The sequence below is a fragment of the Panthera pardus genome, unplaced genomic scaffold, assembly GCF_024362965.1.
Source record: "Panthera pardus isolate Hobbes unplaced genomic scaffold, ASM2436296v1 HiC_scaffold_24, whole genome shotgun sequence".
In the NCBI taxonomy this organism is placed as follows: domain Eukaryota; kingdom Metazoa; phylum Chordata; class Mammalia; order Carnivora; family Felidae; genus Panthera; species Panthera pardus.
The window spans coordinates 90,642,574-90,666,609 of NW_026526810.1; the positions used below are offsets into that span (position 1 = coordinate 90,642,574).

At 40.4% G+C, this 24,036-nt stretch overlaps 1 protein-coding gene and 1 long non-coding RNA gene across 12 annotated transcripts in view; one reads left to right on the forward strand and one right to left on the reverse strand.

Moving 5' to 3' along the window:
- The window catches only part of NIN (ninein), a 99,192-nt gene that overhangs the window by 16,120 nt on the left and 59,036 nt on the right, over positions 1 to 24,036 (reverse strand). For 10 of the 11 annotated variants that reach the window (XM_053889391.1, XM_053889393.1, XM_053889392.1 and 7 more), the window contains 12 exons: positions 20,767 to 20,905; positions 18,833 to 18,954; positions 17,054 to 17,559; positions 13,858 to 16,002; positions 12,466 to 12,591; positions 12,292 to 12,361; positions 10,551 to 10,766; positions 7,319 to 7,432; positions 4,505 to 4,627; positions 3,738 to 3,851; positions 2,845 to 2,991; positions 989 to 1,156 (listed from right to left, as the gene is read on the reverse strand). In XM_053889391.1, coding sequence (XP_053745366.1) covers positions 989 to 1,156; positions 2,845 to 2,991; positions 3,738 to 3,851; positions 4,505 to 4,627; positions 7,319 to 7,432; positions 10,551 to 10,766; positions 12,292 to 12,361; positions 12,466 to 12,591; positions 13,858 to 16,002; positions 17,054 to 17,559; positions 18,833 to 18,954; positions 20,767 to 20,905 — 3,990 coding nt within the window. The remainder of the gene's footprint in view (positions 1 to 988; positions 1,157 to 2,844; positions 2,992 to 3,737; positions 3,852 to 4,504; positions 4,628 to 7,318; positions 7,433 to 10,550; positions 10,767 to 12,291; positions 12,362 to 12,465; positions 12,592 to 13,857; positions 16,003 to 17,053; positions 17,560 to 18,832; positions 18,955 to 20,766; positions 20,906 to 24,036) is intronic. The other variant, XM_053889398.1, reaches the window with a different exon arrangement.
- Positions 4,571 to 6,088, forward strand: LOC109268494 (uncharacterized). Its single transcript, XR_002080682.1, has 2 exons — positions 4,571 to 4,678; positions 5,886 to 6,088. It is a non-coding gene; the product is annotated as an uncharacterized LOC109268494 (long non-coding RNA).

Here is a 24,036-nt window from a genome sequence, read left to right on the forward strand (position 1 = left end):
CCTGAGCCAAAGTTGGACACTTAACCGACTGAGCCACTCAGGCGCCCCAAGTCTGCCAATTCTTGAAGTCTGCTTTTTTTGGATTGCAAACGATCCTTCTAGGTAAATCTGTTTTTAGTCTGGTTGGGTCTAAAAACCCAACACTGTAAGCACCAGAGAATAGAGGACGTCTGGATCTACCAAATCGCTGGGCGTCCACAGGGTGACATGGCTGTCAGGAAAACATAGTCCTAGGCACTTGCTCTCTGACATAAGCATGGCTTTTAGGAGTCAGTGATGTGACAGTCCCATCAATTTTATATTGGACTGTCCACACCTGAAACCATGTATCCACACCAACAAGTTCCATGAGGACAGCGACCATGTCTGTCTTGTTCAACGCTATAACTTCAGCAATAGCAGAGTTTCTGGCACAGAGTAGGTGTTCTAAATCGCTATCTGTGGCTCTTCAGAGAGTTCTTTCTTAAGAGAAATGTTTAAGCATAGGTTAAGCATAGTTGGTCAACTACTTAGCAAAAGTAAAGACTATATATAAACATCAGTTTAGTGGTTGGAAAAGATCATCTTCAGAGACCATTCTAACCTTAAAAGGCTGAATCTTTAAAAAGGGGTACTTTTTCTCTTACAAGGAGTTAGCCCAATAAGATGGAGTCCAATTTTGCCACTTTTGTACTATCAGTCTTGACAGCTAGTCTCTTTAAATGAAGAATACATAGTTACCATAATTCTCATGAGTCTGTATTGAAAGTCAGGATTAAAATCATTGATTTTAGTATAGAACTGATTACACAAAATGAAACAAAATATTTTATAAACATATCAGGATAAAATTATTTGCAAGTAAATGATAAATTATGCATTCTTAAAGTAAGTCTGCCATAGCAGAATACTCAAATCCATACCCTAGACCCATTTCAGTCCTATTAAACATTCATTTTTATACCACACTATTTTCAAACGTATGTCACCATGTGCCGCTTTTCGTTACCTTGTCCCGTGAGTGCGTGAGTTCCGCTTTGGTGTTCCGCACCACAGTTTGGAGTCTCTCGTTCTCTTGCCAAAGCAGCTGTTGTTCCTCCTTCATCAGATGATCCATCTGGTCCCAAGAAGGCCTTTGCTGCTGGTTATGGAAGGTGGCTATTTCTGGGGCCCAGTTCTTAAGAGCAAATTGAAGAGTTAAGCCTTAAAAACAAGCTGATTTCTGTTTTGAGTATATTTACTCAATGACAATAATTCTTAGGAAGCACCTTTCATTCTTCGTATCTTCTAATGGGGGTGAGTGTATGTTGTGTGTGTGTGTGTATGTGTCTATATACACACATACATACCGTATTTGGGGGGTGTGACTTAAAAAAGGTTTGGAAACTTCTTTGTTTAAAATGATCTTCGGCAAAATAGTCCCATGAAGTCTAACAGCAAAGATGACTGTAGGGCAAGTCAATTCTATATAGAACCCAAGTGTGTAGAGATTGGTGGCCTTAAAAATTGCTTCATACTTATCAAGTTAATGCTTTGAACCCAGATCACTATTCTTTTGGTTAACAGAACACAGAGGGAACTTCAAGATGCACTGCTAACTTGAAAGCTTTCACAAGCTAAACTCTTTCGTTTTTCCCATATGCAGTCATACCCTTTTTTAGAATCCAAAGCACATACTGTCCATGTAATTGAGCCCTGAACTCAGGAATATGCTTTAAGCTACCAAAGTGATTTTTTGGATTCTGGAAAATGCTTTAAAAAAGGTAACAAGTAGGTAAGCCTTTTGTGTTTTAAGCTAAACCATGAAAAAGAAAAAGTTACAATCTCATTTTGAGAAAAATGTCAGCCCAGAAATAATTTTTTAAAATGGAAAGAACTATTGTTCTTTTTAAAAAAAATAAAGAGGAGGATCCTGGCTGGCTCAGTAGGTAGAGTGTGAGACTCTTGGTCTTAGGGTCATGAGTTGAGCCCCATGTTGGGTGTGGAGCCTGCTTAAAAATATATATACGTGTGTGTGTGTGTGTGTGTGTGTGTGTGTGTGTAAAATGTATCACCAAGATATAACTGGATTAAAATAACTGTCCTACTTTTATGGTAGGACAAAATGTTAATATCTCCACAAGGCTGACATCTATAATACCATTTCTAATTTATATAAGCACACAAAATAGCATTTTGATATATTAAAATGAGATACACTTTATATAACATCAAGAGTGTTTTTGTTACCGCAAAATAACTCAGCGTGGTCTCCTGACCTGCGCAACACAAAACGTAACCTTGTCACTATGCTTCCATTTATATGAAGTTCAGAAAAAGGCATCCCTAACCTATGGTGGCAGTGGGTCAAAAAGTGGTTCCCTTGTGGTTATCGACTGGAGGGGAGACATGAGAGCCTGCTGGGTGCTGGCAATGTTCTATATTTTGAAATAGGAGTTGTTTACACAAATATATGCACATACATAGTTATGGAAAATATACACGTGAACAACATAGGTTTGAACTGCACGAATCCACTTACGTGGAGATTTTTTTTTTTGAGACAGTATTGTATTTTCTCTAGCTTTATTATAAGGATACAGTACATAATATGTATAATACCTAAAATATGTGTTAATTGTTTATATTATTGGTAAGGCCTCCAGTAAACAGTAGGCCTAACTATTAGTAATTAAGTTTTGGAGGAGTCAGAAGTTTTAGGTGGATGTCTGACTATACAGGGGGCCGGGGCTCCTAACCCGTTGTCGTTCAGGGATCAACCATATATTTATGTAAATACACACATCCATAAAAATATTCAAGTTACAGACTTAAAATCTGTGCACTTAACTGTATAAAGTTATACCTCAATAAAAAAGAAATTACCTTGTCACCAGCATTCTGAAGTTGTTTATATAAAGACATCACTTCTTGTTTCAAAGCCTCCTTTTCCTGCTGAGTCATTCGTAGGTCAGATTTAATCAGGGACATTTGCAGGTTCACATTCTGTAGGGTGTCTTCTAAACTCTGAACCTGCATCATGAGAAAAATCTTACATTGTGATGCAGATCCTCACGGTCTCACCTACAGCATGTCCAGGAATGAATGAGCTAAGATAAGAGAATTCCAAGGTCCCTTATATTTACTATATCCAGCTCTTTTTAGTAGCCTCGTGGAGACCCCAGTTATTATGTATTATTTACAGGATGTTATATTTAGAGCAATGATGAGCTATGTCCTGGAGCAAGGTGTCGCTAACACAGTCATCTGGTATATGACCAAGTGATATCTTACAGAACCAGTGAGTACCAGCTGGCATGACAAAAGCTAGCTCAATCCCATGAACCATGAGGTCACAACTTGAGCTAAAATCAAGAGTTGGATGCTTAACCGAATGAGCCATCCAGGTGCCCCAGTATCTATTTAGTTAAAAATAATCTAAATTTGTAAAAGCAATGTTGATAGATATCAAAACAGGGCATGAACCTGCCTTAGAAATCCTTTTTCTAAATCAGAAACAAGCAGTCATTTCCACACAGTATTCTTAAGCTTTTATAAGTAATCTCATAATGATGAGGTAATCTCATAATAATGAACTCTGAGGGAACTGTTGTTCAAGTTTCATCACACTATAAGCATATGACAAATATTAATCAAATTGAATCATTATGAACCCTCTTAGGCCCATTCTATCTGGAATATTCTTTCTACTAGGAATTCTGTTGGAATACATAGGAAAATAATTAACTGTACAGGTGAAACAACAGTTGGCCACATACCTTTTCCTGTGAAGCCTCTAGTTGGGACTTTAAGGTTTCACTCTGGTGTTCCCAAGATTTCTGTTCTTGCTTCATAGTAGCAATTCTATGCTCTAAAAGACTTGATTTTGCCAGCTGTTTCAGGAAAAGAAAAGAGATAGCAGGCATGTTTGCAAACATATCTAGCCTCGATTTGTGCATCTCCACAGAGGCTGAAAAGATAAGTGCCATGTGGGAGCAGGGCAAGGTAAAACACAGACATTTTCCTGACTCCCTTTTCTACCTTTAATTTTGAAGAGTCTCTTTTCTTTGGTGGTTTCCATTTTTCTCTCTCATTGCCTCATTGTGGGTGAGAAGTGGTAGGCCGGGAGGCAATTAAAACTCTCAAGAGCGTACCATAATAGGAAAACATGGAATGCCTACTAAGGCAGGTGGGGCGAAAGCAGTGTTGTGGGATTTGCTAGGGAAAATATGATAGAAAAAAAAGCGTGTGTCTATGTAATAGATCTCAGAGTATTATATGCGACAATACTTATTTATATATTAAGTAGCATGGCTATATATTAAAATGAGGCAAACTGTATATTACTATATTTAATAATATCATCACTAAACAAATTTAGCCTCCTGTTAAAATCCTGACCTCAGAAATTCAGAGGGCGCGTAAGGCCTGCTGAAATGCTGGAACGATCAGGCTAAAACGGGACTGCTGAGTGCCACTGGACATAGAGAAATGCTCACTATGGTATACACTGTATGGTGATGGTAAAAAGTCTTCTGTTTCCTACCTTATCCACACAGCTCTTTAGTTCTTCACTGAGAGCCTCCTTTTCTTCCAGCAGTTTTTCATTGTAGCTGAGAACACTAGCAAGTTTTTGCTGGAAGTCACCAAGATCAGGACATCTGTGCAGCTGTAAGAGATCAACAATCCCATCATGTCTCATGGCTGTATTTATAAAGAGGTATTTATAAACAGGGCATTTTCATGGCTGCTGCTACTTCCCTATCTACATAGATATTTCAGAGGACATATAAACTCTAAGGAACTATAATTAAATTTAACAAAATGTTCCCTACTCGATTCTCTCCATTCTCCAACTGACTGCCAAAATGTCTGCTCAGATAGATTCAAGCAGACAGACACTGTTACGTAACGGTCCTAGCTTCCGTTGTACCTCAAGGGAAAATAAGTGACATACTGCCATTCTGTCATCAATTTAACATGTGTACATACATAGCACCATACATTTTCCTCATGCTTTTTTAACTAGAAAAAAATCTTTTTCAGCAATCTCAGTCAAGAGTATAGAATTGGCATGAACCAAGGACTGTGTATCAATACAAAGACAAGTTTAAAGCTAAAACAATCAGCGTTTTTCAGTTTGTTTCATGGGTCCTTCCCTTTGGAAGAGGCCAAAATTGCCTGGCTCAGTAAAATGTTAATGCGGACACATTGGCTTCCTCCTCTCCACTGGAATCAAGGCAAACCAAAGGCTGTTTCCGTTCCATTTCAGTATCAGCCTTACTAGGACTGACATTTTGGGGGGCCTTTCTGTGTACTAGAGGATGGTTAGCAGCATCTCTGGCTTTTAGATGCCCATAGCACCCCTCTCTCCACACACCAGTTGTGAAAAACAAAAATGGCCCTAGATACTGCTAAATGTCCCAGGGTATGGGAGTGATTCCTACCTCCCCAGAGACCGATTGTTTCTTACACGTCTTTACCCTTTCCCATAGTCCATATATTTTTAATTTCCCTCTGTTTCATTTGACTTCCATATGTTCAGTTCTTCATTAAGATTTTATGGCCATCTTTCTACTTTATACCTTAAGTTCTTTGACACATTTAGCTTTAGAATAATATGACAAAATAGACTTTAAGGGTTGAATCTTGTCTTCAACTGAGAACAAATACAGCACACCTTACAAATCTAAAGTCAGAAGGACATAGGACAATGTATTTTAAAGTACCGAAACACTGGTTTACTAAAGGATCTTTCTCCTTGGCTCTCTGCCTTGCTTCCTCATCCCCAGAACCTCACAAAGCCTGGTACCATTTTGGGTGTGCAGGTTGGCATGTGGCTTCTGCTGATGCTACTTGTGTTTCTTTGCTGTGCAACAGATAATTTCTCACTCACAAAGTAATTTTACTTGTATTATGTCCTACAGAGCAGCACATACTTCCTAGGTCCATGCCGTATGGCAGCAACAATGGGCTGATACTATCCTACTGTCGTGATCCAAAAGAGCCCAGATGCCGTGAAACAACTTTCTACCCAAGGCAGACAAAGCTCACCATTTTTCCACTTCACTGTTTATCCCACCACCTCTGTAAAACCTTCACAATAAAAACATGCCAAATGATGTCTTCACCATGCTATCTTACTCCCAGATCCACTCCTTTTCTTCTGATCTCTAGCTTAGCGAAGTCACAAAACATGCATTTCCCATGCTATGGATTTGGAGCCCATCATTATCATCTTAAAGACCGAACAACAGATTTTCAAAAGGTAAAGGAGAAAAGTATGCCCACGGTAATTAGGATGAACTTGGTAATAACAGCATTGGAAAACTTAGGCTCTGTGAGCTTCAACTTTTGAAATGTTTATAAAGGCAGACAGCTTCTGTTATGGCAGAACAGATCTGCTCTGCAGAACAGCATCTGACTTACAGAACTCCTCTCAGGTACCAGTACTAGGCATTAGGAGAGGCACAAACTCCCCGGAAGGCTTATAATCCTGTTAGGAAGTCAAGACTTCTAGGAGTCAACTAGAGATCAACACAAACATAAACTCAGTGCTAGAGACTCAGTATTTCAGCATTCAGAGGACACCTTTGTGCTCACAGGCTGAACAGATACAAAAGAGAGAATCTGATAATCTAAGGATGTCCTAATATCGAAGTAAACCTTAAGTGAAGCAATTTTAAAAAACAGAACTAAATTCTCCTATTTATAAATTAGGATTGCTCAAATCCTGTACTCACTGAAAAGTACAGAATTAAGAATAAAATAGGACAATGCTCAGGATATACCTTTAAGGTGAACCCTCTTTTATACTTAAAATTAAGTCTTTGTTTGAAACTTTGACATAGGCTTCTTAAAACCAAATTCATAAGTGAGACTGCATCCCTGCTAATGTTCTAGAATTTGCTCCTTAGCCCAAGATAGATGCCACATACTTGCCATAAGAAAAAAGAGAAAGAGGTACCTTTTTGTGTGTGTCACACCAGTCTGGATGAGTAGTTATTAAAGTTATGAGCAAGAAAGTCACTTTCATTTTAGACAAACTTATTATTACTTTGTCACCCGGCTAGAGGAAAGCAGAGGGACAAATTTCTTAAACTGAAGCGGCTGTGACTGATTTATAGAATTTTAGTCTACAACATGTCAGTTACACACCTCAAACAGCATGTAGAGGTTTAGGAATAGGAGCCCTTATACGTGGACTTGTACTGCAAACCCTCAGCTTTTACGAAGCAATGAGCTAGTTGACAGGACAGTGTATTAAGGACGTCCGGTGGCTGGCAACGCCAGACCATCAGGTTCACCATGTACTGTGAGCCTCTCCACTGCACCCACTCCCAGCAGCATACAGTCTTACTTGTTTCATTTTCTCCAGTTCATCTTTGAGAAGGAGGTTCTCCTGTTCCACAATATGAGTCTGTATTTTCACTTCAGACAGTTCTGCCTCCAGAGAAGACACTAAAGTGGAGGACTAAGAAGAAAAATTAAAAAATCAAAGAGCGGACATACTCATTTAGCCTAGGGAAACTTACTGGGTTCACAGAAGGCAGCATTAAAAAAACTCTAGCCCCCGATTCAATGACATACTCTTTTATGACCATTATATTCAGTGGAATGAACCAAAACTATTTTTTTTTAAGTTTATTTTTACTTACTTTGAGAGAGAGAGAGAAAGAGAGACAGAGAGACAGAGAGACAGAGAGACAGCATGAGTGGGGTAGGGGCAGAGAGAGAGGGAGAGAGAGAGAATCCCAGGCTGGCTCTGCAGTGTCAGTGCAGAGCCCGACCCAGGGCTCAAACCCATGAACCTTGAGATCACGACCTGAGCTGAAACCAAGAGTTGGGCGCTACCCAGGTGCCCCCCGAAATTATCTCTTGAAAGACTGTCCACCTCAACGTCATGAACATGATTTCTCAGGTAGTTTTTTCAAGTCTCTCCACTGCAAAGTTATTTCTCTTGGGGGAGACAGGTTGAGACGATGATAACTGTGTTTCTCCTTAACCTTGTTTATTAATTTTAGTTTCTATCGGATTTTGTCTACAACAGTTACTACTCTCATGTTTGCCTAATGATAACTTTCTATTTTCTTCTTTCTTTATCAGAATTTATTTATCAGAATTCTGCTTTAAGGGAGAGGTGTTAATTCTCCCCCATTTAGTCAATTTTTAATATCGGTTTGTATCCATACCTATTTATTTTATTCTGTATTTATTTTATCCTTTACTATGATTATTTTGTTGGTCAAACTCTTCCAGCTTTGGCCATGAGGAGCTCTTCAAGTGGGGTTCTGTGTCCTCTCGATATGCGCCCCATCTATTTTATTTTATTTATTTTTAGCACTTTTTTCTTTCATCTTGTATTTTCCCTGCCCTAGCCCTAGAATCAATCATTTTTCCAAGGAGCCCTGGCTTCTTTTAAAAGAAAATGGTATTTAGAAACAAGATCTGGGCACTCCATCCATATACACACATCTATATCTCTGTATCAATCTATCTATCTATCTATCTATCTATCTATCTATCTATCTATATATTAAGAAACCTGAGTTTATACTAATGCCTCAAATTCCAGTCCAACACCAGAGGGTTCAGTTTAGCCTTCCCCCATTTCCTCCTTGCAGCTTCCTTCTCCAACAATGAGAACCTCAGTTCTGTTGCCTATAATCTATTTACTTATTTGCTCAATTCTAATATACACAAAGTGGTTTCAGAATTACTGACTTATCCCCCATGAGAAACACATTCACTGGCTGGAGTATTTTAGTGTTTGTGTACCCTTCTTTTTTTCTTTAGCCCTACAGTATGGAGTCAAAATAATCATTTCCAGTTTACTTAATTCTTTTCTTCCCCATCGTAATTATGTTATCCATTTACAATATAGTTAGGTTCATTTCTTAGTGTTTGTGTTCCAGGTTGGTATTCCTCACCATCTGATTGGTTTCGATTGGATGTTTATCTGGGGGTATGTGAAGAGTATGTAAAACACTGCTATGCTTCTAAGAGTCAGAGCCATGGGAAAAGATCTACTCAGGGAAGTGGCACTCCCTTCCCTCATCTCTTCTACAACCTTCCCATTCTTCTCTTCCATCCCTTTCCCACCCACCTTCTATGGCAATCATCTCTTTAGTTTCTGGTTTATCACTTTTGTATATTTTTCACACAAATGAGTGAGGATATGAGCATGTGTATTTTAGAACATCCCTTTATTTCTTACATGGACAGAGTCATCCTATACTCTTTTGTGCTTCTCTTTTTCACGTAACAGTGTGTCCTGGAAATAATTGCACATTGGTAGACAACTTTCCTTCCTCCCCTTTCTTTTTTCCCTCTCTCTTTCTCTTTTTTTATGGTTACACAGTACTACCCCAAGGTGTGACTGTGCCCACCACGTTTATCCAGGCATTCTCCTATATATGAACGTCTAGATGGTCTCTAATATTTTGCAATTACAAACAATGCTACATTGAGTATATGTGCATATGAGTATTCATGTTGCTGGAGGTGTACCTTTAGGGTAAATCCCTAGAAATGGGCTTGGTGGGACAAATGGTAAGCTCATATGTAATTTTGTTAAGTATTAGCATATTTCCTTCCAGAAGGCTAATATCAGTTTACACTCCTTGCAACATATAAAAGTGCCTGCTTTCCCCAAAGTCTTGCCAACAAAAAGTCATGGGTGAGAAAAGATGCTGTCGGTATTGTTTTTACTTCCATTTTTCTGATTATGATTTTGAGTTTTTTCACGGACTTGAGGGACATTTTTATCTCTTTTTTTATGATTTATTCATTAGCCCTACTTTCTGTGGTATAGGATATATAAATATTTTTCCCCAGTTTGTGAAATGTCTTTTGACTTTGTCTGTAGCATTTTTTTTTTCTTTTTTGGCCACAAATTTTTTGATTTAATCATTTCTTTTTTGGTTTAATCATTTCTTTTTTGGTCTCTGGTTTATGGGTCATAGATAGCTTTTCTCTACACTAACGTTAAAGACAAATTGGCCCATGTTTTCTTCTGGTACAGACGTAGTTTTGTTTGTTATATTTAGGCTCCTAATCCAATTAGAGTTTTTATCTTTATGCACTATATAAGATATAGATATCTAATTTTTTTTTTTTTTTTTTTTTTAGAGAGCACATGGGAGAGGGGCAGAGAGAGAGAGAGAGAGAGAGAGAGAGAGAGAGAGAGAGAATGAATGAATCTTAAGCAGGCTCCACACCCAGCACAGAGCCCAAGGCAGGGCTCGATCTCATGATCCTGAGATCATGATCTGAGCCAAAATCAAGAGTCAGATACTCAACCGACTGAGTCACCCAGGCACCCATAGGGATCTAATTTTATCTGTTCCCAACCATCTACTGAGTTGTCCAGGCACCACTTATTTATGAAATCCATCTTTACCCCAGTGATTTGTTATATAGTAAGTTTCCACTTGTATTTGAGTCTAATTCTAGACTTTCTGTTCCACTTCTCTATTCATTTGCTGATACTCTACTGTTTTAAGACTTTACATCTAAGAAATTGAATGTAAGCATTGCTTTATGCTTTGAGATTTTCTCCCAGAAGTTTGGAGGGTGGCCACATTCCATACCTGCACTTTACATTGTTCCAGTTCTTCCTTCAGATTAGACTTTTCTTGTTTCCATTCCTCCAATGTACTGCGCCCTGGCTCTTGATCCTTCTGGCGTAGCATTTCTGCCAGACGTTGATTAAGTTCTTGCAGTTCTTTCTCATTTTGAGAGTTCTTTTGGCTAAGTTCGGTATTTTCCAAATCCAATTGTTGGTTTTGGGTTTTTAATTCGGAAATCTAAATAAAATGGAAGTAAGTTTTAAAGACTAGTTGCCCTAATTCTACTAAAAAACAGATTTAGAGACTATCTACCCAGGGGAAAAAAACCAAAGTTTTATACATACGTACGTACACAAACACATCCTTAATAATAGAATTTAATATGTTATTCATTATTACAAATTCCACCACTTGGGAAGTGTATGAAGAAGTGATAGACCCTCCATTTGGTCTAGCTCCACAGGGGTTGCCATTGTTCACAGCTGGGTACCTATCCCTCCAGATTGTTTTCTATGTACATACAAAACTCGCATGTATGTGGAGGTTTTCTCCTTTTTATAACAAAAGGAAATTTGAATCATTTCAGATATTTGGGCAGCCTGCTTTTTCCACTTGTAATAGTTCACAGACTTTTATCTTTCCAAGTCAGTGCATTCAGAAACCACCACAAGCTATATTTTTTAGTGGCTCTAGCATATTGTGTCGAGACATTCCATAATGTATTTATCCATTCCCACACTGACATACAAGTTTGTTATCATTCTTTTAATTATGAAGAAACAAACCAATCTTTTGAAAAACTCATTTACACAGGGTACCATTTTGAATTTTGGGTCATTTTCTTAAAAGTGGGGCTACTGGGTTAGGTAGGAGGTATGCACCTACATTACTGGTCTGAATATCCCCAAAATGTCTTCCTCATGGTGCTACCAACTTATAGTCCTATCGAAAATGTATAAGTACCTTCATATCCTTACCCCTTTTTAAAGACTAGATGGTATCTTTCATTTTTGCTAACCTGAAAGATGAAAAAAGAATTTATTTGCACTTCCCTAATAAGGTTAACTATCTTTTTATATGTTGTATTTTCCCCCTTTACTTGACCACTCCTACCAATTATCTGTTTTTTCAACAGGGTTTTGCCCTTTATTTGTGAGAGCACAGAATATATTTTGGATGTTAAGACCCTGTCTGTTTCTAGTACTGAAAATTCTCTTTTCCCAGGATGTCCTTGTCTTTTGGCTGTTTCAGGCAGATTCTTAAATGGCCTTGTCCTGCACAACCCCATGTCATGAGACCACAAATTGGGCACTTGAATGGCACAAGCTATCTGAATCAATTCTAATCCTACGAAAAGATACACTGATACTCTATATCTGTGAAATTCTGTCCTTCCCTTTTTGGTTTCAGTCATGGTGATGAAGGAAGGAGCTAACATCAATTGAAAAGAATGTGAGGGACAGAGTTAGTATTTCATAGATTTGGATTTAGAGCTAGTATTGTCTCCCCATTGCCACTGATTATAAAATTTATATTAAACACTCAGAATCTAGAAATAATATATAATTATATTCACAAAAAAATATAAACCTAGCTTAGAGTCCGCATGGGGTGAGTTTCCATTCTGAAACCCGGGATTCACAACTTTATCATCACTAGCTACATGTGATTCCAGTAGTATGTCCTATAATTTTATAAATTGCAAATTAAAAAAGAAAATTTCAGAATCAAGAACACTGGGAAATACCAAGTATCTCCTCACCTGTTTCTTTAAATTTTCAACCATCTTCTGAACTGCAGCTTTTTCCTGTTTTACAGTTTCTATTTTTTGCCTAAAGGGACAGTGAAAATATAAGAGTTAGGCTTTAAAAGTTGAAGTCAAAACAGTCTTAGTCCTTGCAAAAATGCCCTAAGAAAATTTAAGTATATGTCTTACCACATTTCTTCCTGAGATCCATTTAATTTCCCTAATTTCAGGTTAGAAATGCTATCTTCTTCATTTAAAGTAGTAATTTCACTTCTCAAAATAGAATTTTCTTCTTGAAGCTTCTCAGATTCACATCTGAATCACAGAGATTTAAAAATATCATTATAACAAGGCAGTCATGTGGCATCTTTGGAAAATGCTTTCTAGGAACTTCCAATAAAACAAGTATTCCATGCCAGTTAAAATGAGAAGTCTAAATTAGTAGACTTTTAGTACTGGAAATCAAGCTCTGACATATTGACCCCTTTCTTTTGGGGAGATAAGAATTTCACTAAAAGACATTAGGGAAGTGTGGCTGAAACACTGGAGTGCAGACAGAGACAGGAACCGAGACTACGCCCGCTATGTTTGCTGGTCTTCTCAGTGGCAACCATACTGCTTTGGGCAAAAAACTTCCATTTATCTCGGGCTCAGGTCCTACCTGCTCTATATAGGCATGGGCCATATTGCTAAGCTGTATTAGCTTTAGTTACAGACCTCAGGGCACCTAGGAAAAGGAAATTCACTACATAAATAAAAGAAATATGTACACTCATGTTCACTTTGTGATGTTTTTCAACTCATTATGTTCTGATTTTTAGAACCAAAAATGGTCTGAAGAAGGGGAAAAACTACATCTGGAATTCAATTATTTTGTTTCAGATCATTCAGATAACGTGATGTGATATTTTCCAAGTCTTTGAAAACCAAACTTGCTGGAAGACTATTGCAATCATGTTATATAAAGTCAAGTGAGCAGTGTTTCGCATGAGTTTCGTTTCTGTCTTAAGTACAAGCACATTTATTAGAATCTGATAGCTCTTCAACCAAATGATATGTTCTAAGATAAATTTCCATTGTTTACACAATATCAGCATGTACTTCAAGTGATAGGAGTGAAGAACTGTAAGTCATAAAGCACAGAATTTTTCCTATATTAGTATAAGAGTTCTCATCTACCAAGTGAGTTAATCATAAACAAAAGGCATTCTCACAGAACGTGTTCCATCAAATGCGGGAAACAATTAACATTTAGCAAAACCAAAACTACCAATCCAAATGAAATGCTAGAAAACAGTTAAAGACTTGACACACACTGAGGATGCACATGGTTAAACAGCAAACACACTCCATTAGGACACCCTGAACGAATGACATTTATTTCCTGTAGAGGGGGAGGGGATGCCTCCTAGGCAGGGTTATTCTATCTGTTAATACGACACAGAAGCAGAAGGAAGCCTACGGTACTGCTCTCTTCCTGAGGACTAACAGGTTAGTTTCTCTAGGCACAGCAAGCGGCGGAAGTTAGATTTGGTGAGATGCTCTTGGGATTCCATGAAGTTCAGAAGGTATATACGTTACCTCAGAAGTTCAACTTTCTGTTGCATCTCACTGCACGTGATTTGCAAGTCATGCATCATCGCCTTTAGTTCTTCCTCGTTTTCTCCTTGAGAAGGTCCATCTTTCTGCTTAACTAAAGTAGTGACTCTCTCCCTCAGCTTTCTAGTCAGCTCCTGCAGCTTCTTCTTCTCCAGTTCCAACTCCGCTATGGTGGCCTGACGCTGAAGATGTCCGTCTTGAAGGCCCAGCAGAGTGGTGTCTTCCTCCAGCAGAACTTGGTTCTGTACTCTGGGCTTCTCTCGACGTGTCCGGATTGTTCTGTGAAGCCAGGCAATTTCACTTGCTTTTACTTCTCCCACGAGCTGTGCATTCTGCTGCTCGAGGTACTGGTTTTCTTGATAATGTTCTTCTAGAATATGGTGGACACTTGTCACCGTGGGCACACGCTCTTCCCATGTCTGATGTCGTCCGAGCACCTTCTCATCAGGTTGGACTTCCCGGTTATCTAAATGGGCTTCCCATAAGGAGAAGCAGTCACAGCGCAGCACCGCTCTTTCCTGGAGCCTCTCGATCTTGCCTTGAAGCCTCAAAACCAGAACATGCAGTTCCTCATTTTCTCTCTTGACCTCATCGTAACTCTTCTCCAGGCTAAGGAAGGTTTCAGTCACCTCTTCAACTTTCTTTAGCTCATCCTGCAATTTGAAAACTTCCGAAGTGAGGTCTTTGTTATTTTCTAGGGCTTCGTCATAGCGCATCTCCATCACTCTCAGCTCTTCCTGAAGACAGTCATTTTCTCTGCTGGCATCTTCATATAACAATTTATACTTGGGGGAAGCCTCGGGGATTCTCTCAAGCATCTTCAGTTTCTTTTTTAGCACAGAAACGTCAAAAAGTAGGTCCTGTTTCTTTTCAGAAGCTCGACTGCAGTCTGCACGCAAGATCATTAGCTGTTCCTGAAGCTGACAAATCTGATTCTTCAGGTCCCAGGTCTCGGTCCTGGTCTCTTCACTATTCTCGAGCTCGGAAAAACTCTCTATTGATGCTTCAGACTCCTCTGTCTTGACCTCCTGTCTCTGAGCTGAGCTTGTCCCTGTACTTCCCAGATCCCGGGTCTCATCGTCTTGTAGGTCACTTAGGGCACACCGTGTGGCTACACCTTCTACTTGCTTCGTTTGATTTTGCAGTAAAAATGGCTCTGTCCGTTCCACAGAATTTCCAAAGAATCCAGTAGTTGGCTCGTCTAAACAAGAAGACATCACCGACCCTGGCTCTAATTTCTGTAGCTTCTGTTGCAATCTCGAAATTTCAGTGGCCATTTTCACATTTTCCTTCACTGCTCGCTCATGAGCTCTCTGCAGGCTCAAGAGGACATCTCCATTCTCTTCCAACAACTGCTTTCCTTGCTGGAGCAGGGACATGGCTCCACTTCCTTCTGTGTCCTCCCCTCCTGTTGCCCGGCAGCCACTCTCTCTCCTGGAGAAAGGAGATGCCACCTGCTGCATTTGCTTGATTTTATTCTGCAGCCTGGAGATTTCTGTGCTCATCTGGGCCCTCTCCTGATCTGCCTTCTCACAGGTCACCCTGTGGACACTCTCCATGGCCTGAAGCTTGGCCATCATTTCCTGCCTCTCCCGGTCACGTTCCATTTCCAGCTTCTCAAGCTGCTGGCTGGCCTGCTGCTCTGAGGCGCCCGCCTGGCACGGGACCTGCTCCCTGTCCTTCGGACCTCTGTCACGACCGCTCTTCAGCTCAAGTATCTGGTCGGACAGCAGGCTCTGTTGACTTTCAGACACGTTTCTTAGATCTTCCAGGTCTCTGAGCAGCTGCTCTCTTTCAACGACCATACTACTCAAATGTTCCTTGTACGTTTTCTCCAGCATCTCTCTCTCCTGGGTCAGGACCAGAGACGTTGCTTTCTCTCTTTGCAGAGTCTCTTTGAGCTGCTCCTGGGCTTCGGCGCACTCCTGGGCGAGCTCGTCCTTCTCAAACTCCCACTGGGATCTCTCCTCCAGCTGCTGTTCCACGAGCTCCTGCAGCTCTTGGCGGTAGCGCCCCTCCAGGCTCCGCAGAGCGCTTTCACACCTCTCGGTGACCTTCTGACAATCAGCCTGGGACTGGGCTTCTATCTGAGAGGTTCTTCTATTACACTCAGTTTCCATTTTTTCCCTAAATGTAGTCAACATACAGCATTACTGAAACTGCCACCGCCTCCAGAAGCAAACAAAAAACATTTTCCCGCGCACGGGAGAAGCCGCCAAGCAGACAATTTATATCCTTTCTATAAAAACGGTCTTCACGTATTCCTGTGTAATCGATTTATACAGAGACGGGGTCTCATTTCTGAGGGCTGAGACTGGCAGCCACAATTAAAAGACTTACCTCACTGTGTTTAGAGAAAATCTAGAAACTGCCTTCTTTGGCATCCTCCTGAATGTGTATGTTTATGGATTTTTAACCAAAAACGTACACTGATATTTCACATTCACGACCAAATGCACATTAACCTAACCCCTAACTCGGGAAATGTAAATAATTCCTTCATTTTAATTAGGTATACATTGGAGGGTAGTAGTCACATAAACCACACATATTAATATATTCATTGCTTTTCCTTATTTAATAAAGCAGCAGTAAGGTAATCGGAGCATAAGGCATCAAAGCCCTCAAATATACCTGAGATTTCATGTGGGGAAAGTTACGCACAAAGCTGCACTTCATAATTTGGAGAACACTACCCAGAATTTAGCTCATAAATAGCCTTTCTCAGAACACAGTAATTACTCTCATCTGGAACCTGAAAGGATAATTGAAACAAGAAATACTGTCTGTGGGGGCACCTGGGTGGCTCAGTGGGTTAAGCGTCTGACGGCTCAGGTCTTCATCTCGCAGTTTGTGAGTTTGAGCCCTCTGTCAGGCTCTGTGCTGACCACTCGGAGCCTGGAGCCTGCTTCGGATTCTGTGTTTCTCTCTCTCTCTCTGCCCCTCCCTGCTCACACTCTATCTCTCAAAAATAAATAAACATTAAGAAATACTGTCTTTAAAAAAAAACAAAAAACAAAACCACCGTTTGAATAATCTCAGGGTAGGCTCATGTCTAAACACTGGCAAAACAGGTTGAGAAACTAAAGCATCTAGTCAAAGTCTCCTTAACTGCCTGGACCTTCTGGTGCCCCCAAGGGACAGTATTCTGTTTTCTCCACTTCCCCTATTTTCTTACCTTCCCTCTTGAAGTTCCTTTTGGTGCTTTTCCAAGAGCTCTTTTTGCAACTCCTCCTTCTCAAGAGTGTGCTTCTCCATCAGGCTTTTCAGCTCCTCCTGGTGAAGCTGCTCGAGTTCCTGAGTCAAGCCTCTCACCTTCTCTTCTGTCCAGGCGCCATTCCGAAGGAGTCCTTCCCTCTCCCGGGTAAAGCTGTCCTCTGCCTGCTCCAGGCGAGCCTTGAGTTCCATCTCGTGTTCCAGCCTCAGCTTCTCCCGCAGGTGAGCCTTTTCCTCATCCCACCTCATTTGCAGTTCTTTTTTCTCCTCCTCGTGTCTGCAGAGAGTTGTATGTTGTGCTTCCTTGAGCACCACTGCCTGGCCCCGAAGTTCTGCAGTTTCGTTTTTAAGGTCACTTAGTTGTTTTTCCAAGACGCGGACCTCATTCTCGTACTTTTGCTTCATGCTGTCTTGCTCCTTTTCACAGGCGACCTTGGTTTCATCTAGCTGCTTTTCATAATGGTGCACCTGAAGTCACAAAGCGAAACCACCACAATGTTATCCAACTCAAGGCGGTGGGAAGGTGATGGGGGCGGTAACTACTTTTTTCCCAAGTGACATTCCTCAGCTTTCTCATTTTGACAGCTCGAAAACATGTTAAATAAGCTATGTTTGAGGCAGGCATAGTTTGTTTTCCTTTTTAACTCGGTTGAATTTTATTAGTTTCTGAACAACTCTGATAAAAATGACTAGACTTTCACATAGATAGTGTTGGTCTTCCCAGGCATCCTGTCCAACTGTAAAGGTAGGGGTTTAACATACTTAAATTCAAATATTGATTGAACACCTATCATAGGCACTCGGTGGGCTTTGTGGGGACACAAAGTTGCATACGATATAGTCCTGCCATCAAGGAAAAACAGCTCTAGACATGGTTTTGACAAACACAAACAAGTACGCTACAAGGCAGAATGAAAAATATAAGAGCTATAGAAAATAGACAAATATATTGGTCAAGGGTATTCAGGAATGGGTTCATGCAGGAGGTAGCATTTGATCTAAACTCTGAAGGGTAAGTAGACTTTCAAGAGGTAGAAAGGAATAACACAGCATGTGATGGCATGAACGAAAGAGGACAGTTTGATGAAGAATGGTGAACTACTGGCTTGGCTGGAGGAGAAGGTAACAAAGACCAGAAATCTAAGCTGAAGCACTGTGGTGAAGGGTTTTGGAGTCCAAGATTCAGAAGTTGTACCTAATGCTGTATCAAAGGGCTTTCTTCGGTCTTATTAACATGTTTCTCAACAAGTTAGAAATAATGCATTGGCCTTCAAGTTCCATGCTTGCTAGGGCTGAAGATAATACATTTTGGAGAAACTCTCTCCTAGGAGGAAAAGGCCTCATGCTCAGCCTACAAAACCATCCTGAGCAAAGGGGGGTTTGGTAGCCACCAGACACAAGAGGAAATGTATTAAAAGTGATGCTCTATGGGGCACTTGGGTGGCTCAGTCAGTTAAGCGTCCTTCAGCTCAGGTCATGATCTCATGGTTCGTGAGTTTGACTCTCGCATCGAGCTCTGTGCTGACAGCTCAGAGCTTGGAGCCTGATTCAGATTCACATTCCTGTGTGTGTGTGTCTCTCTCTGCCCCTGCCCCGCTTGTGCTCTCTCTCTCAAAAATAAACATTAAAAAAAATTGTTTTTAAAAGGGATGCTCCATGAAGTAAAAAGAATTAAGTATGTCCTACAAGCCAAAGCTTGCCAGAGCTCAAAAAATGAGAGAACAGAATAAGAAGGACTTACTTTATCTTCAAGCTCCAGTCTTAAGCGACATAAGTCCCTGTGATGTTGTTCTTTCATCTGCTCAATGACCAGCTCTGCCTCGATGCTCATAGTCAATGGATTGCATTCTTCAGAACCAAGCCCTGAAAACACACGGGATCTGGTGACCATCCAGCAGGTTCTTTCAATAACACAACTGGCTTCTGAGGAAGGAACGTCCAGTTAAAGGAATAAATCTCAGCCTCAATTACCACTGATGAGATCTACTAGGAAACCATCGATGCCAAGAGGTTTCTTGCTTTCAAGCATTATGGAAAACAAGAAAAAAATGAAGGTGAACAAGCAATACGGTAAGATTCTTTCATGTACAGACTGTACCAAACCACAGAATTCATCTTTTTGAAGAGTAGGTGGGGTTAGGTATGGAAACTGTGGTTTAAATGTGACCTTCTAAAATGAAAATGCTGGGAAGTGAGGTAGTTTGATTAAACCAATCAGCTTTCTATCCATCCAACAAATACTATGGTGACAAACGAGCAGAGGGGCAAAGTGGCAGAAGATGTCTGGAGGCGTTAACTTCATGGGTCAAGACAGCGAACCCACCCCTCAATGACAGAAACTTGAGTATTACGATATTAATTTCCTATAGTGCAAGTGGAGCCCCATTTTAAATTATCAGCTAAAATTTTAAAAATAGGGCATAGGTTAGGAACCTGGATATAGGCAGTTTGGGAGAAAAATTCTCAAGTCATTCATATGAGTTCACTTCTGCAGCCATCCCTGATGATGACGGGGAAGGACGCTCAAATGTGAAGCATAAATTGGAGACTGAGCTTGTACACAGACAAAACGATCATGTCTAATACTATGTGGGAATCTCTTAAGGCAGGGGATTCAAAAAAATGTCTAGCATCCGAGATGAAGTCTTGCCTTGGGCTTTCTTTCCGTATATTCTTTCTTTTCCAGTTGGCATATCCCCAACTGAGAAGTGATAGTTGGGATATGGACCACCCCAGCACAGCACAGCTTCGCATGCCCATGAGGAGAACCCCCAAAACTATGGAAAAAGTCCAGAGAAGCTTCTGAGATGCATCATACACCATCAGTTGGGTTCCATCCTCACACTACAGTAAGGCTACTGACCACATACTTAGAATCACAGGAAAGGTCTTAAGCCCTCTCCCCATCCCCTCCTAAATCCCTTATTTATTCTAGAATAAACAGGTAAGGAGAGGAATAAACAATCCTTGTAAGAACCTGTACTTGCATAGCAGTGGGGAAAACCGTAACAGAAAAATTTATTATGAGCCCTTTGTGAAATTCAAACTCCACACACTGAGGAAAGAGGCAGAATGCCAGGAGGGAGGAAAAAAGCTGATGAAAAAGTAGCAGCGTTCCCAAACAACTCTGCCTTCCAACTTTCCCACTCAAAGTCTTCCTCAAAGGCACAGGCAACCAACACTTATTTACCTTCTTAGTTGTTTTACAGAGGCAATGCCGATGTTTAACACAGCCAGCGTAAGAAAACCAAATTCTGGTTTCTGGTTGGCCTGTTCTCCGAAATGATCATCATACCAGTGAGGCACTCCTTAAGAAAGGGAGCACTCAGCAATAGCTCAGTGTCTGAATTGTAACACTCCCAAGCCCTGGATTCTCAGACCTGTGGCCAATTTCTTTTGTTTGTTTTTTTAAACAAAGCAAATATCCTTGGGGTTTGATTTTTCCATTCCTTTGTTGATACATATAAAAATCAGAAAGAAATATTCTCATAAATACTTTAAGGATAAATGAAGAAAACAGACCACAAGCAAAATAGCTCAAGAAAATAGTACTGCCCAGGTTATTTTTTAAATTTATGTTGGTTGCCAAAGTTGTGCAATTTTATATTCAACCATGGCCATAAAAGCAAAAACCAAAGGCAGAGCCTCTGAAAAGATGATGTCTGAATGGCTTACCCTGGTCAGGCTCAATGCAACCACTGTTAACCTCAAGTTCTTCTGACACTGAGTTCTTCAAGGGAAGTCTCAACACTTTGCCTTGTGTGCGAAATTCCTCCAGCTCAGACTGGAGTTCATCCACTTGGTCTTGTAATACCTGGAGTTTAGAAACAAACACAAGTCTTTTTTTCCTTTTTTAGTTCGTTTACTTTAAATGTTTATTTTTCAGAGAGAGGGAGTGGAAGAGGGGCAGAGAGGGGGACAGATGATCCGAAGCAGGCTCTGTGCTAACAGCAGAGAGCCTGATGTGGGGCTCAATCCCATAAACCATGAGATCATCACCTGAGCCGAAATCAAGAGTTGGACACTTAACCAACTGAGCCACCCAGGCACTCCATAAAAACCAAAAACCACTACAAGTCTTATACATGACAGCAAAAGCACAATCAACAAAAGAAAAAAGATAAGCTGGACATCACTAAACCAAAACCTTTTTATTTTGAAGGGTATCATGAAAGTAAGAAGACAACCCACAGAATAGGATGATAGCTTTTGCAAATTACATGGTCTGATAAGGGACTTCTAACTAGAGTATACAAGGAACTATTACAACTCAATAATAAAAAGACAATCCATTTAAAAATTAGGCAAAGGATCTGAATAGACCTTCCTGGAAAAGGAGATATGCAGGGGCACCTGGGTGGCTCAGTCAGCTGGTTAAGCATCCAACTCTTGACTTCGGTTCAGGTCATGATCTTGTGGTTCGTGAGTTCAGGCCCTGCATCAGGCTCTGTGCTGACAACACAGAGCCTGCTTGGGATTCTCTCTCTCCCTCTCTCTCTGCCCCTACCCCATTCATGCTCTCTCTCTCAAAATAAATAAGCTTAAAAAAAAAAAAAGGAGATATATTCTGAGAAGCCCTTGAAGAGATACTCAAAATCATTAGTCATCAGGGAAATGCAAATAAAAAACACAGTGAGGTACCACTTCATAACCCCTAGGGATGGGTCGACTCCAGAAGACAGCAAAAACAACTGTTGTCAATGATGTACAGAAATTGGAACTCTCGTACTGGTAGGAAGTAAAAATGGAGCAAACCCCTTGGGACAAGTTTGGCAGTTCCTCCAAAAGTTAAACATGCGGTGATCTTATGACCCAGCAGTTCCACCCCCAGACATATACCAAAGAGAAATGAAAACATTTCCACATAAAAACTTGTGCACAGATGTTCACAGCAGCATTATTCATAACAGTCAGACTAACCCCAATGTTCATCAACTAATGAATGGATAAATAAAATGTGGTATGGCCATAAAATGGAATATAATGTAGCAGTGAAAAGAAAGGAAGTCAGCGGTGCCCGGGTAGCTCAGTTGCTGAAGCATCAGATTTGTGATTTTGGCTCAGGTCATGATCTTGCAATTCATGAGTTCAAGCTCCGCATCGGGCTCTGCACAGACAGTGCAGAGCCTGCTTGGGATCCTGTCTCCCTCTCTCTGCCCCTCCCCTGCTTGCTTTCTATCTCTCTGTCAAAATAAATAAAACTAAAAAACTGAAAAAAGAAACAAACAAACAAACAAACAAACAAACCACTGATACTCGCTACAACATGGATGAACCTTGAAAACACTATGGGAAGTGAAGGAGGTCAGCCACAAAGGACCACATAGTGTAGGATTCCACTTATATGAAGTGTAAAGGATAGGCAAGTCTCCAGAGACAAAAAAGGTGGATTATTAGTTGCCTAGGGGGAGATTACAGCTAAGTGGAGTGGGAGTTTCTTTCTGGGGTGATGAAAACGTTTTAAGATCAACTATGGTAGTGATTGTACAATTTTGTGAATATACTAAAAGACACTGAATTGTACACTCTAAATGGTGAACTACGTGGGTGAATGGTGTATAATCTGTTTAAGAATATAATGGAATGGATTTGGGGAGGTAGAGATGACAGATTTTACTAATGAAATCCTAACTTTTAAGAACTATAAGGAAAACACCTCTACTTGATTAGAGCCAAGAGCCAAAACTTAATTGTAAACGTGGCATTAATGTTTCATCTCTTTTCTCAAAATGCGCACATATATTTACTTCCTGGGAAGGCAGGCTGTGGGCAACCTCATAAGGAAGTGATTGTTTTCCTCATTTTTGCACAAATACAATTTACATCTAAAGTAGTCAGAACTCAGTTATACCTACCTTGTTAAAATCAACAAGTTTTTGTGATTCAAGAAGGGAAAAAAATCCCAAATTCCTAAGTTTAGGAGAGTTAAAAAAAAAAATCAAAGATGCCCATTGTTTATAAAAATGTTTTTTGTCTCTTCTGGTATGAATTTGTAATTATTAGTAGCTAAAGCCCTGAGTGGTTTCTGCCTCATCTGCATTTTGTAAATAAAATAATGTATCCAGGGAAAACACACACACACACACACACACACACACACACACACACACACACACACACGACAAAAGCAATTTACATCAGATTAGGTCTGCAGTGTTTGATTAAGAAAGGCTCACTTCAGGGGTGTGTGGTGTCGGGTGAGCATCCGACTTTAGCTCAGGTCATGATCTCGCGATTCATGAGTTTGAGCCCCACGTCCGACTCTGTGCTGACAGCTCGGAGCCTGGAGCCTGCTTTGGATTCTCTGTCTTCCTCCCTCTCTCTGTGCCCGTCTCTCAAAAATGAATAAATGTTAAAAAAAAAATTTAAGAGGGGCGCCTGGGTGGCTCAGTCGGTTAAGCGGCCGACTTCGGCTCAGGTCATGATCTTGCGGTCCGTGAGTTCGAGCCCCGCGCCGGGCTCTGTGCGGACAGCTCAGAGCCTGGAGCCTATTTCAGATTCTGTGTCTCCCTCTCTCTGACCCTCCCCTGTTCATGCTCTGTCTCTCCCTGTCTCAAAAATAAATAAAACGTTAAAAAAAGAGTTTTTCTAAAAAGAAAAAAAAAATTTAAGAAAGGCTCATTTTAGGGGCACCTGGGTGGCTCAGGTGGTTTAAGTGTCTGACTCTGGCTCAGGTCATGATCTCATGGTTCTTGGATTCAAGTCCCATGTCCAACTCAGAGCCTGGAGCCTGCTTCAGATTCTGTGTCTTCCTCTCTCTCTCAAAAATAAACATTTAAAAAAATGCTCATTTTGGAATAAGCACATGAACATGACCATGTATTTCTCTACCTGGAATAAAACTACTATATTCTCCCCTAAGCACTAGCAATTTCTGACCTAGCTAAAACAGACTTAAATGCAGTTTGCATGATTCCCTAATATACTGGGTACTAAATAATAACC